The 14,692-nt window shown below is 40.1% G+C and overlaps 1 protein-coding gene across 2 annotated transcripts in view; it reads right to left on the reverse strand.

Moving 5' to 3' along the window:
- CHL1 (cell adhesion molecule L1 like) overlaps positions 1-14,692 on the reverse strand; it is an 82,220-nt gene that overhangs the window by 31,935 nt on the left and 35,593 nt on the right. For both annotated transcript variants that reach the window (XM_035546875.1, XM_035546877.1), the window contains exons 5-9: positions 9,835-9,957; positions 8,667-8,837; positions 7,032-7,079; positions 5,014-5,134; positions 2,487-2,671 (exon numbers count right to left, since the gene is read on the reverse strand). In XM_035546875.1, coding sequence (XP_035402768.1) covers positions 2,487-2,671; positions 5,014-5,134; positions 7,032-7,079; positions 8,667-8,837; positions 9,835-9,957 — 648 coding nt within the window. The remainder of the gene's footprint in view (positions 1-2,486; positions 2,672-5,013; positions 5,135-7,031; positions 7,080-8,666; positions 8,838-9,834; positions 9,958-14,692) is intronic.

Consider the following 14,692-nt stretch of genomic DNA (forward strand, 5'->3'; position numbering starts at 1 on the left):
TAAACACAGCCCAGAAGCCTCAGTTAAGATCAAGGTACCATTAGAACAGGCACTATGATAGTGACAAGATGTTGAGATTGTATATACATTTTATATTAGGCTTAGGGGATTATACACAATAACCAAATAAACAAACATTTGAGATCAAGACAATTCGAGAGCTTGTTTTGCCTTTTTTTTTATATATATAGTTGATTCTCTCCCTCTAATAACAATAATAGGCTTTTTGTGCCTCTTCCAGTGTTCCAGGCTACATCTTTCCTCACAGAGAGAGATTAAAATGTTCAAGCAGTCAAGCAATTTTCTGGCTGAATATTTTCATATACTTGGTAATAATTGCCTGAATCTTTGCCTTCAGAGTACTGTAGGATTAGTAAGTGGGCTGCATGAAAATATCATAATTTCAGGCTGTTATTTAGAAGGCTGGGGTGTTGCTTTGAGATCCTCAAATACCAGAAACAAGAACAGAAAAAGTGAAATAGTGCAGGAACAATAACCAAGTCCTCACTTCTACTCCAGCACTAAATGGAGAATAGTTGGTGGTTAATGACTGAGGTATTTTTTCCTTCATATTTAATTTTCTTCTCCCTGCACACATCTTTTGAGAAGTGCCTATCAGGCATAAGGATGTCATACGACAGCATAACTTCCCTGAAACCAACTGAAATTAATGCTTACTTCCACCAGCTCAATACCTGCCCTTGAGTGTGCACACAAGAGTCACTACAAGAATGATGAACATACCCATCTCTGTTGAATGTTAATGACATTTTCTGGTTTGAAATTATTGAAAAAGATGGTATTTTTGCTCAGTTTTACCAAGATAATATGCATGTGATGACCTACTAGAATGAATTCCTGTTACTGACAGCATCCAAAATTAGTTACACAAATGGAAAATTAATTTAATAGGAATTACATAAACATTCTTTATATTGGAATTGTTAGAGTGGTTTTCTTCTTTCTTTTTTTTTAAATAATTGTTTGTTAATGAGTAGGAATAACAATTTGCCCAGAAGCCTTCCTCCCTCTAGAGACTGGGGGAGAAGAGGGGTCAATAATCTGAACTGCTTAATTAATGTTATTTTCCTGGTATTTTGGTATTTGCAGCTCCTGCAATTTCTTTGAAGGATTCAATTTTTACAGGCGAGAAAATCATAGCCAGATTGTTAAAATATTCAGCTAGAGCAGAGATGCTCCAAACCATCTGGAATGATTTCTAGGAGTCAGCACTTCCCCTCCATTGCAGCTGAAAACTTGCCATGCCCTGGTATCCCCCTCTGACTCACTTCCAGGAAGGGAAAGAAGACTACGACACACCAGGCTGTGTCAAGCGAAAGGGGAGAATTCTTCACAAAGTGGGAGGAAAGGCTCTTCCACAGCAACGAGTAAATAAAAAGCAGGTAGCTGAAAGCACGTGTCCTCCCACCACGACTTCTCGTGACCAAAGAGTGAGAAAAAGCACAGATTAAAATGAAGTGGTTGACAGACCCTGGCAGTTTAATATTGCCTTTTTTTTTTTTTCTCCCTCTGCAGAGCAGAGGCTGGAGAATTTTTTCATCAGGAAAGAAAATGTTTTCAGCACGTTTTTCAGCTGTGCTTCAGGATTCTTACTTTGCAGCTATTTATGGGGGGCATTACTGAAAGAGTCATGGTGGCAGTGATATGTCTGCAGGGCTTGCTTGTCCCTGTTAAATCTCACTCAAGCTTTGCTTTGCTCCTATGAAAGGAAGTGCAGGAGAGCAGCATCCACGCCTGCATTGTATGAAGTGTCTGGGGAGCAAGGGAACAGCAGATGGAAGAAGGAGGGAGAACAGGCACCAAGTGCCTCTACCTGCACTATTTGCAAGACACCTGTTATGAAGGTACCTTGGCTGGCTTCATTAATCTCCTTACTTCTACTGGCAACAAAAAAAAAAAGAACTCTTAGCTCAGGTTGTTCCAATACAAAGCTGATAGCAGAACACACAGAGGAGGGCAAGAGAGGAGTAGTACCATAGGAATTTAATTTTGGTGAAAATCAAAGAAAGAAAACTGAGATAAACAGACCTCTGATCTGGCCTGGTATGGCCATTTTCATATTTTTTTAAGAGCAAGTAGAATAATTACACCTTCTGGTCTGACTTTCAGATTAATACAAGACATTTTGTCAATATCTCTGCTTGACTAACTCTAACCTTAATGTATTGGATCTATAATTCACTCACACATTTGTACTTCTGCTCAGTGCTTTGTAAAGCCTTCATGGTTTAGGAAAAAATAACAAAAAAACATTAATTCTATTCAAAACCAAAACAAAACAAGAAAAATGATGCTCTTTTCTGCCAGCTTCCCAAAACTACAAGGCTGGTCCTACTAGCATAAATTGATACAGTTGGTTGAGTTTATGAATTATATCAAGTGATATTAGCAAAAGTTCTTATTTATTTCCCCCTGACTACCTATCAGTGTTCAAAATAAAAAGTTTAGTAAAACGTACTCCGCACCTTCCACATGAACATGGAATTCATGTTTTGCTCTGCCCACGGGGTTGCTTGCCGTGCACTGGTAAGTTCCTTCATCGGCTGCAGATACTTGTTCTATCTTCAGGATCTTCCCAAAATTTTCTGTTACCGGCTTGTCCTTGGGCAAGTTTCCAGTAACTTTGACCCAGCTTAGATGAGGAGTCGGGCTAGTAGCAAAGAAGAAAAAAATGATTTTGAGTTGCACAACAGGATGCTGTTATTTATGTTACAGATTTCATTTTAGCAGAGTCTCTTTAGTTCAGGCACATGGGTTGCAAGGAGAAGTTTTCAGAGTCTTTTGAACTCTTCAAAAAAAAACAAGCTATATTGCAGGCTATAGACTATTGTTAGTCTATACTGTTCTTTGATTTGAAGGACCCCTATGAATAAGTCCTTCACAGCCAAACCCAGTCTATGGCATGGGACTGCATTCCTTGTAAACATTGGCACGAACTGTGTCAGAGGGAATGGGGTTTATTTTGTCCGACTCCAAAAGGCCACTTGAGGACAGACAAGGAGGTAAAGACTTCAGTACAGTGACTTCACTCAGTGCCCTGCTGAGTTAGGAAGACGTCCAGCCATTGGAGATGGCTGAAAATGTTCCTTACATTTTTAGAAAGCAAGTGGCAGTGACACAGAAATTCAGGACAGACTGCTGCATGCACAGTCCCAGCTGGGATTCACGACCCCGACACCATACACTGTGTCATATCTGCTTACTCTTGTGTCCATCTGTCATTGTGGCAAAATGCCCAGGCACAAGCCACTCAAAGCCCTAGGTACCAAGAAATTATGGTTTTCCAAGAGCAGTGAGCATAACAGTACAAATGTCCTATTTCCTGCAAGGGTCCTTTTCCTGCTCTTGTACTGAAGTCAGGCACCGTGTTGCCTCGGTGTTGTACTGAGGCAATGCCCTCCTGACACTGGTGTTAGTCAGAATACAAGTCTTCAGAAACAACAGATTGGAAATGTACTTATTTCCTTATTTTGCAGTTGGCTGCCCCTGATATTAGTTACTTGAAATCTGGTTCAGTCTATCCGCTTCCGTGATTTGTGGACATTTGGTTGGATGGATTGGCAGAGATATAGGCAAAGCTGATCATTTTTCTGCTGGAAGTGGGAAATTGAACAAATATTTTATTTTTGTCTAAATGCTGTGGTTTCAAAGGGTTTCCATGGAAAAATATTAATTCAATGAAAGAACTTGAGAAATAAAGTTCCTCCTGAGAAGAGAAGCTCTCAAAGAAGTACTTTGTCTTCTTTCAAAAGTGACTACTTTAAAAAAAAATGCTTTTTGTTTGAAAAAAAAATACTGGAAAAATTTGAATGAAACTAAATTTTTTTTTTTACTAAAGACAGACTTTTTTTTTCTCTTTCTCTTCTTGTATGTGGTATTAGTTCTTGCACATGAAAATTCATATTTGTGTATTTCCATGGTGATTTGTCTATTCAGTACCTTGACAACATTGTAAACTCATACCCATGGATTTGTGGAGGTTCATGGGCCTGTGAATTAGCTTGATGGGCAGTGAATTGGACAAGGAAGTGCTGAAACAGGGAACTAAAACTCACTGCAGATACTTGGAGCAGATCCAGTGGAGACAAGTAATTCACCTTCTCTCAAAAGATGGCAACCAACTGCAGAGGCATAATCTTGCCAGCCCAAATGAGCAATGCCCTTTCAAGTCCACATGGAAAAACAAAACGTCCTAAACATGTTTGTTCAGGCAGATAAATATCCTGATTTTGGAATTTAACAGAGGGGATAATTGCACAGCCTCTAATATGAGTTATCTCTCTGCTAACCACAGTCTGCATTCACAGACCTGCAGCTCCACAATACAGCATGAGAGCACAATAATTTAAGACTCCATTTAACAAAAAGCTCTATCACAAATAAACCAGAAGCAACTGTGCTTTCATTGTGGGTTTAGTGGTTGCAGAGATTTTCGCTTTATCCATTTCTCTGGTGGCAACTCTTCAAGGGCAGACAATTGCATCTACAAGCAGATAGTAAAATTGGAAAACTGGACTGAGGGCATAGTGGGGCGTATTTCTGCTCTGAGCTACTGCAGCAGGAACAAGGTCCAGAGAGGTATTCACAGCTTCATTGTGAGGACTGCACTTCAATCATTTATTTAGCCATTTGCTTTCTTTACTTACCTTATTTTGTCCTGATACTTACAATAAGGAACAAAATTATCCTGATCCCATTTCCCAGCACATGCCATCTGCATGAACCCTCCCCTGTATTATTACAGTGATCACATCCTCACTGAGATATTCTGCCATGCTTAGGACAGACAGAGCCACAACTAGAGCTGTCAAAACTCTGTGCTGCTTTACAAGGAGTATGCATGCTCTAGAAAAACTTTGCATAAAGGTTCAGTTTAAAATTGAACAGATATGTACATACATTTGTAGGAGAATACTTTTTTCCTTAGCTTTTTCTTTCCTCAACTATGTTTCAAAAGGTGAATAAGTCTGTGCATTATTGTGCATTACTCACAGCCCTTCAGCAATACACTCGAGTAGCAGGACACCTCCCTTGATAACAGTGACTGATGAGCTACTGCCAGCAGATTCAGGAGGGATCAGCAGTTTGGGTTTCCTTTCCTTGATAAAATTTGCTAAAATAAAATAAAAATTAAATAAAAGTTAGATATGAAATCTTAGAGCCTTTGCTTATCCTTCAATACTGCTACAAACATTACTCCTGTCAGAAGGCTTCTGACATCAATTTGTAAATTTTCTTTTTGATTTATATGATTTAAGACCAATCCAGGACTCTCCTGTTTCTCCTTCTCAGCAGACAGAGGTACTAAGGAAGCTTCATTTCCTATGGTTTCATGCACTAAATTCCAAACATTGGCCCCTTTCTATCATACATCTTGGCCAATTTTTGATACACTGGTCATTTCAATCACTGATCTGGTGTGCACCATCTTTCTTAGCCCCTTTGTTCTGCATTGACCCCATTATCTTTTAAATCTCAGGTGGAAACCCATCTTTCCTGAATTGAATATCCCACAGAATTGTCCATCTTGTTATAATTATTAAATCTACAGTAATGGAGATACAATTTGTATCGAAGACTGTTTAAATAATAAGACAAGATTGACCTGCATTTGATTTCAACGGACCATTTGTTCCAGCCAGCCAAACAATGGTTTCACGACAAAATACGCATAGAGTTAAATGGCTATCCAGTTATCACTACAATAACAGTTAACACAGTAATGAATGTCCCCAGATGGTACTACTTCTACAAAAATAGTTCCGGATGATTTGGTGAAAAGCTACATGTATCTTTCTGAAAAATCTTTCGTCTTTTTTTCACCCCCTTGCTTTTTATCTCTACAATTCGGTGTCACAAGCTCCGAGCTTCAGCAGAACACTTTGGTGCCCCTGGACATGCTCACCTGCTTTCCATCTGCCCCCTGCCTCCTGCTGCCAAAGGCAGGCAGGCAGTCCCCCTCCCAGACACAAGAGTTCAGGCATTTCTCTGAGGCAAAACCATTTTTGGAGTGTCAGTCTCTCCACACAAGCCTTGCCTGTTCTGCTCACAAATGGCAGCAGCCTCCATGGGCAAAGTCTTGAGGATTTATCAATGCTTTGAGCTATCCATCCCAAAACACTCGGGAAGGACCCACTTTTCAAAAACTCCAGCGCTAGTCCAGCAGAACAAGGTCTTTCGAGAGTTTCAGATTTGGCATCTTAAAAAACAGACACTCTCAGGAGGAATTTAACCAAAATAAATCATCATCAAAAGTTAAATATGAAAACTCAGACTCTCATTCTTAAGTATTTTTAAACAGAATTAATGGGGTGGAGAACTGCAAGAATAACCACTAGCTGCCTTCTGACTTATCCACATTGTCTGCATAAACTTCAGCATTTTCAGGATATGGCTCCACAAAGAAGTAGGCACAAAACAAGGGAAGACGTGAATCCCCAGGATGAGAAGTGCTTTGCTGGAGCGCTTACCTGTGGTGAATATCAAACAGCACAATATAGAGGCAAACCATCTCACACTCACCCTGCATACAGCTACAGATGTGCACAATTAACATGGAGCAGCTAAAGCTCTGCAAATCCAAACCTTAAGCTTGCCCTGGAGTAAAGCAGCCCTTTTTAGACATGAATTCATGGTTCAGACCACAGCAGCCTAATATCAGCGTCTTCCTCACCACCAGAGGAAGATTCAGAGAATCCAGCTCCTGCTCTGAACTGATAACACAAGAAACCCAGGACGCCAGTCTCCTCCCTTACATTACATTATGAGATATGAATGTTTCTTTCTTGAGTAAGAAAACGACCTCTTTGTTAAAAACCCTTCAAATTTCTGTCAAAAAGTACAAGATGAGCAAATTGTACTCCACAGACCACTTAAATCCATCCCATTGCAATAAAAAGCCTTTTGTGATTTATTCTTTTTTTTTTTTTTTTTCTGAGCAGCACCTCACATTTCATTTCAGCTGGTAGACTCTCAGCTTAAAGGCTAAGTAACAGATACATTCAACTCACCCTTAGTAACCGCAGCATTAGGTGAGCCTGAGTCATTAGCATGCTTAACTGAAATAAATAAAAGTGACAACCAAATACAAACATGCATAGTTGATACAGAATGAAAAGAAGCAATAAAGCAACCAAAACAAAACAATGTCCCCCCCAATAAATTTCTGCCATAAAAAGAAAAAAAGAAAAAAAAAAGAATGTAAATCAACAGATGAACAATGAATTCCTGAAAACAAAGAAAGCCTTTAAATATATGCAATATTCTGCAAAATACTTCATGGGTGATATAGTCATCCTAACTATCAGGTGTAATAAAAAAAAAATCACTAAGCCCGATCTACCAAAAAGAAATTTTTTTTTTCCATTTTTTTTTTTCTTATTGCTTAAGCTTTTTCTGTGTATTTTTTTGGTATAGTCCCTCAAAAGGAACTTGGCCTGGAGCAGAGGGGGCAGTCCCCAGATAAGTTTACAAAACCTTGCAATTGCACACCTCACTTCTACACTTGCACCCGGTCTCAGGGATTCGATGGCAACATGCAGGCACTGCAGTCTTTCCTTCAGAGGTCTCGGAATCAAACCCTGCCCCATTTTTCTCTAATCTGCATGTGCATGGGTGTGGGACTGTAAAAGCTATGAAGGGCAACATGTCATTTTGCTATTTGCCTCACAGTTATTATCCCAAGATATGGTTTAAGCAAGTATTAAGACATACAAACCCATTATTAATCCTTTATCTATTTATCCCAACAAGAAACTCTCAAAATCATACATTAAAAATCAGCCTTTCATTCACAAAGAAAAATCTCCTTTGCTTTCTGGGCTACATAAGCCCCAAAGGTCAGAAGCATTAGTGAAACCGAAGACTGATATCAAGGGCACAGGCAGTCTTAGCTCATGCTACAAGCCTCACCAGAATTTATTACATCCAAAAGAGATTCAAGCGAAATGGGGTGGCTCTCTCCAGCTGGTGTAAGCTGCCTTAGCTCCATCAGCATCTGCAGGGCCTTGCTGATTTAATGCAGCTGAGAGTGCCCAAAAAGCATCCTGTCCTGCTGCTTTGGGCCATCACGGAAGTCACTGCTGCTGCTGAGGTCCCAAAAAGGAATTTACAAGGCTTGCTGCTGACTAGCATCCCATTTTTCGTTGGGGAAAAGGGAAGGGACAGTTGTGCCTTCTTTTTTTGTGATGCATGGTGAAAGCAAAGGCACAGAGGCCTCCAGGGCTGAGCCTGCAGCCTGGTCCCTGAGCGCTGTTCTTCCCGACCTCACCACTGCACCCAGAGCAACCAGGCCTGCACCTAGGGACAGGGAGGCCACAAAGTCCTCAAGACCCACTAAAGTCCCATCAGGGACCCACCGGACCACCGGAGAAGCAGATTTCCCTCATGCACCATCATCTTTTACTGTTGGGAGAGCAGAAGGGACAAAAGGGTGCATTTGGGCCCCCACATATGCAAAAAACTTTTAGCCATTGAATTTAGTGCTAGAACAAGGTTAATAATGCAGGAATAAGCACGGTAGAATGCCTTTTCTTCAGAGGGAATCGCATCAGAGACACAGGGCACACATCTGCATTCACTGTTGCCTGGGGAGCTAAAAAAGAAAAAACAACAGAAAGCAAGAAATAACCCAGCCACAAACTTACAACGGGAAACCTTCAGTGTCATTGGCATTTTCTGAACAATCGTCCTCAGTCTTGGAAATGCTGCAAAGCAACAATAATCACTTCGACTGTCATTTTCTTCCACATTTGCGAAGTAGAGATCTCCCTTAAGGCTCATGGAGACCCTTTCATCTTGCGGAATGTGCTGCAAATCTAGCAAGAAAAAATAATTATGATATGGTAATGATACTGAGCTGTTTCACCAATATGACTACTAATGCTCTCTTGTCATATGTTTGCTTCCAGATACAGAATTTAACTTTGACGCGAAAGAGGCAGAAGGCCCAGCCCAACCCATGGGTTATTTACCAATATTCTATATACAATGCCGAGGGCACGGCTCCTGCTCAGGTCAAAGGAAATGACCAGCACCTGCCCCTGATACAAAGGCCTGCGATGCTGGTACGGAGGTCACCATTTGCAAACGTCCCCTATAACCAGTCTCCCCAGCACTTTGCTCCTCTGTAACTACAGATTAGGGCAGGACAGCATTAGTATGGACCGAGGATGCTGTACTGTCTCCTTGTTGATCCAGCCAAATGCAAGCCTGTGCTAAATATGTATATCAGGAGTAGCGAGGCTGCCTCATAAGATCAGAGGTTTAATCTGGCACCCTGTCTCTGCAACTACTTGGTTAGTGTCAGAAACAAACCCTTCATGTCATGGTGCTACTTTGCTTCTCAAGAGCCAGAAATTCCTACAGAATACAAATGCTGCAGATGTGATAGAAAACCACAAAGAAAGAGTTGTGCATACCTGGCACAGATGTTTTTTTCTTAACATAAATGAATCATTAGTTTATGCAACGAAGAAAATAGTAATGATAGACATGATATATTGACACATTTTACTCTCTGCTGTAAATGCAGTAGGCCTACTTACTGGTAAATTTATTTACTGATATTTAAGCTTTCTGATATCTAGTATTTAATAATATATTGCATCACTGTACTCTACAATTTAACTTTGAGTTATGTAAAAATATAACTCCATTCCCAATTTTTCAATTTTGTTTTCCAATATTCAGATCTTTTTCCTAAGCACTTGCACAATTACCACTCCCATCAGTTATAAACCTGTAATGAAAGTGTTCTGGAAGACAAATGTTTTGAGTCTCCTCATATGAATTGTGTGCAAATTGTTTACTTACCAATATTCATCCAATAGATATGCAAAGGTGGAATGCCTTTTGGGGGGTTACAGTGCAAGATCACAGAATCACCATGCTCCACATCAAGGGGCTCAATTTTTTCCTTTGGGAATTTTGGTACACCTGTACAAAAGCAAAGTTCCTCTTTTATTCTTACCGTTTGAAATTTTCCCCTTTAATATGGTCCTTAATAAGATATTTACCTTAACATCACCTTTTGCATTCTCTGCCTTTAGTTGCTACTATTTTTAACAAGTGATACAGATTAATAATGCATTCTACTAAGAGCAAGATTTTTTTGCTAGTTTTATTCATTCCTGAAGTTTAACATTTGCCTGTGATACCTATGAGCTTTGTTTAAGATTTATTTTAATGCATTTACTTTCAAATGCTTTCTACAGTTCATTTATTTGCACTAAGAGGGACAAGTAAAGGCCACAGAGAACTGAAGTGGGATCCTGAGATGGGCATAGAGGAGAGGGCACAGGTGGATCCCTGGAGATACGAGATCAGTCTGGGAGTACAGCATCTTTTGCGAAGTCCTGGCTACGCAGTAGCTCCCAAGAAGCCACTGCAAGTCAGTGCAGGTGAGCACAGACACCAGGCAGCTAGTCTGCCTTGTGGCAGGAGTCTGTCTGTCTCTTATCCCTCTCCTGAATTAGATGAAGCAGAAGGCTTCTGTAAAGACAATATTGCCTCCTCACCCCCTCAGGTGTGAATTGTCTGCTGTGCAGACCTGCAGCCTTTCTCAGCAAGGCGCAGGTACAAGCTTTGCACAAAGGAATACACAGGGGTGCAAAAGGGAGGCATTATTATTAAATACAGGTTCAATAACTCATGGATTAAGGACTCAATTAACACCTTGAGTAAGCAGACTATTCAAAGCCTGAACAGCATTTGGTAAACCTGATCAACCTGGACAGTCTCGGCAGCCCAAAATGCAACTGGAGCGCATCCGAGCAGAGAGGAAACTGAGCTGGGTTGGAACCCGCCCCAAACCAAGCACTTGGGAGGCTGCAGCTCAGACATTACTGCAAAGAAATTAGTCTGCAGAATGCAACCGCTCCTTAAATGAATTTAGCTAAGACAGTTTCTGGGCGGACACTGTCTTCTGATTTCATTCCAGGCAAGTTTAAACTCGTGAAAGTTTCAGTTCAGACAACCGCATTAAACAGTAAAATTAACAGCAATTAAAAGCTAAGGAATGAAAGCATCCTGGCTGTGCAGAGCGAACTTGGCACAGCAAATATTGCCTTCCTGGTGTTCGAGTCATAAGAAAGAACTCTGATAGCAAATAAACAATTTAAAACATCAGTGGTCCAGCATCACTGCCCGATAGCTGCAGTGTCACACAGCAGAAGTCAAACCAAAGAAAGAGGGTGAGAAACACAGGCCAGGACTCCGAGGAGCCTTTATTCATTTAGGATTAGTGAACACAAAAAGAAGCAATCCCTATAATGCTGATTGCCTGAATGCAGATTGGGCATAGATTTTATCGCCGGAAGGATTATTAATACAATAGGAATTCTTAGGAGAGACAAAATGGAGCTAATGAGCATCACACATTCTGTAGGTGGTATTTCAGATAAGGGAGGGAACAATATGTGCAATAACCTATAATCTTCAACCCTTGCAAAGTGCATCTACTGACTGCAGGGGAGGGGGAACATTTTCCAGTAGGAAAAAGACAATTTGTTGATCTAAAGCTTGCTTACTTTTCCCAAAAGTACACCACTCTCAACAAAGGTAAGAAAGCTGGATCAGGTGAAGGATAAGGGATTTCTAAGGGACTAATACAACAAAACCAGGAGACCAGCAAGTAGACCGATAGGGAGATTACTCATCCAGGGCATTGGAAACTGTTATTCAAACCCATTTTCTGCCTCAATTGGCACAACAACAAAATATGGGTCTCCAATATCCCAATTGGGTGCCATAGCCACTGGCCTTTTCAGTCAGTTTCTGTAGCCAATAATTACCTAATTAAGCAAGAAGATAGTAATTCCCACCAGAAGACAGTGAAAAATCATTGTCTTGGAGTCAATAGCTGGCAGCGCAGGTATTCATCTAAATGTATGGCCCAAATGTCCACTTTGGTCCCTACTAGGTGAAGCAGCACCACGAATCCCAGTGTCTTGTATCTCTAATAGATACTTGAACCATGAGGTGGTTGGGGCTCCTGTTTTTTTCCATGCTGTTTCGTTTCACTTCGTTCGTTGTGAAAAAACATTCAAAAACTTTGATTTTCCCTCAATGCGTAACTTGGAGTGTTTGTTTTGAACTCTTGAAGTTTTGCTAGAGAGGAAAATTCAATTTTCATAACAAATTCCTGAGTCAAACCTCCTGACAAACATATTTACTTGATGGTGCCCCATTGGTCTGAAAGACTAGAAAAATGATTGCTTCTGAATTCCGCATGAGGAGATTTATTAAGACTAAGAAGCTAATATCACATTAGGCTTCAGCTCTTGCCCATTAGTCTTCAGTACATACATGCAGGCAACATATTTTTTTACCATGCTCCTCTGTTTTAATTAGTGGACATTTCAGAATCAATCACTACTGATTTGTGGCCAATCTCAGAAACTATCACAAGCAAATTAAGCTAGAAAGTAGCATACAAGATTAATAGTATCATGAAAATGTTTAATACTGTATAGAGTTATCAATGCAGCACATGGACACTGTAAATTTACAACCAATTGATCTCTTTGCAGTGATACCACTAAAAATGTCGTGTCAATCCTTCATGCAATTCCCAACACACAGATATAATGAGAGAGGCCAGAGAATCCAGCATAGCTCCAAGTGCTACATCACACATATCCATAACACAGGGGAGAACAACGTTATTTAATGACTCCAAGAAAGGCTTGCTGAAGTACAAGTTGGAGGACACTCACGACACAAGCAATCAAGTGGCATGTGTGAAACAGCCACAGGGCAGACAAAACACCTGACTTCAGATATGGAAAAATCTTCTAAAAGCACACCGTGTTATATAAGGTTCTCAAAAAATATTGGGAAAGGCATTACTGCCCAAGTACTTTTTTCTGCCAAGTCTCTATCTTGAATGATGTACAGCACTCAAAAAACATAATCACAGTGCTTTGGCAGCATGTAAACCATGGAAATGAAATATTTTCAGTTTCCAGAGCCATTTGTGTAAGGAACCAGGCTCTGTTAATCCCTGGGGTGACTCAAAGTTTAATGACAAAACCGTACTTGAGATTAGGCTGAAATACCACTGACAAATTAGTTTGGCTGAGAGAAATTTCAGAAAGGAGACTGGGTCAGGTCGCTCCCTCCTATTTCTTATCTGTTCAGAAAATGCAGTATCTCAATGAAAAGCAAACAGGAGGGAGAACAATACAATGCACTATAAAATGTGAATTTGAGTTTAGCTGTATAGAAATACAACAACCTGAGTCATGGTACACAGGCACCAGCAAGACTGCTGCAGATTTATTCACGTATCTATTAGCATGCTTCATCCTATAGCTTAGTTCCTGTCCTACTGCCACAACTGCAGTGACTTCACCCAACTAAAAACGTACTGAGGATGTGAATTTACACCAGTTAGAGAATTGAGTGCATTCAGTCTGGTATTTTACATGTTTCTGGGAAAAGCACTGAGAAGCTGAACTGAAGGGAAAAGCATTCTGCAAGTAACTGTAGAAGTCCTTGGGACCACTGCATCTGGTTCCTACCAGTATCTGATGTAAAATAAGAGTTGGCTCATTATAAGTCAGTAATTAGCATATATTTTGGGAAACCATTGCAGGAAGACAACACTGTATGTGAGGTCTGTTTTTATGACTTTCTCTGTGTACATTGTTGGAGATGTGTCCTGGACTAGATGGATGTTTAGTCTGATCCATCGTGGATGTGAAGTTCTTCTCCACAACTAAATCTTTAAAAGATATAATGGTGAGGAAAAGTAGAAATAGTCAAGAAATTTCTACATCCTGGAAATTCCCAGCTCCTCAGACACTTCATTAGTAGCTAAGCAATTTGTTATACATATTTATATCTTGTGTAGTGAACAGTTAAACATATCAAAGAATTATAAACATCACTTACAATCACCAGCTACATGAGTTATACTGAATGCAGCCTGGCAGCTCCCAATACTCATCTCAGTACATCAATTGTGATTCTGGTCCATGTTGTACAGGCAGTAGTTATATCTGTAATTTTCATTGTAACCTTTGTACAGTTTATAATCTGCTTATTTACATATATATTTTTTTAACTGCTGCATTATGTTGAAAAAGTTAGGAAAGTCTGGCTGTCAGGAAGACCGTGGCTGTCAGTCCACTCACTCTCAATGAAGCTTTTATGATGGAATCAGTGACAGTCTGTTATTCTGTGTAAAACTCTATCACCCTTTCCAAAATGATGGTCACTGGCTACAGTGAGAGTGATCCCAATGATTTAGTTGGCCAGAAAAGTTGTCAGAGGTACAGGACACTGATTTAGGAGGCAGGAAGTTTAAGTTTTAGTCCCACTATGTGAAAATTCTCAGCAAATTTCTCTCTTTTGTTTTCTGTTCTATAAAATGAGTATGCTGTACTGAATGCCTTCACAAAGTGTGTTACTGAGATCTCTTCTTCTAGTATCAACTCAATATCTTCTGATTACTTCACTTTTTTTTTTTTTAATTATTATTATTTCTTATATTAATATAGGCTTGGATTTCCTTTGGAGTGCGAAACTGACACCCTTGCCTTAGCATAGGCTGCCCCTGGACAATTTTATGTTCAGGTTATGTTTCCATCCTCAGATCTTTGGTCTTTTAGAGCAAAGGCTTTAGAAATACTGAACATAAATTTTAACGGTCTACCATGAACAGTCT

The sequence above is a fragment of the Cygnus atratus genome, chromosome 10 (genome assembly GCF_013377495.2).
Source record: "Cygnus atratus isolate AKBS03 ecotype Queensland, Australia chromosome 10, CAtr_DNAZoo_HiC_assembly, whole genome shotgun sequence".
In the NCBI taxonomy this organism is placed as follows: Eukaryota; Metazoa; Chordata; class Aves; order Anseriformes; family Anatidae; genus Cygnus; species Cygnus atratus.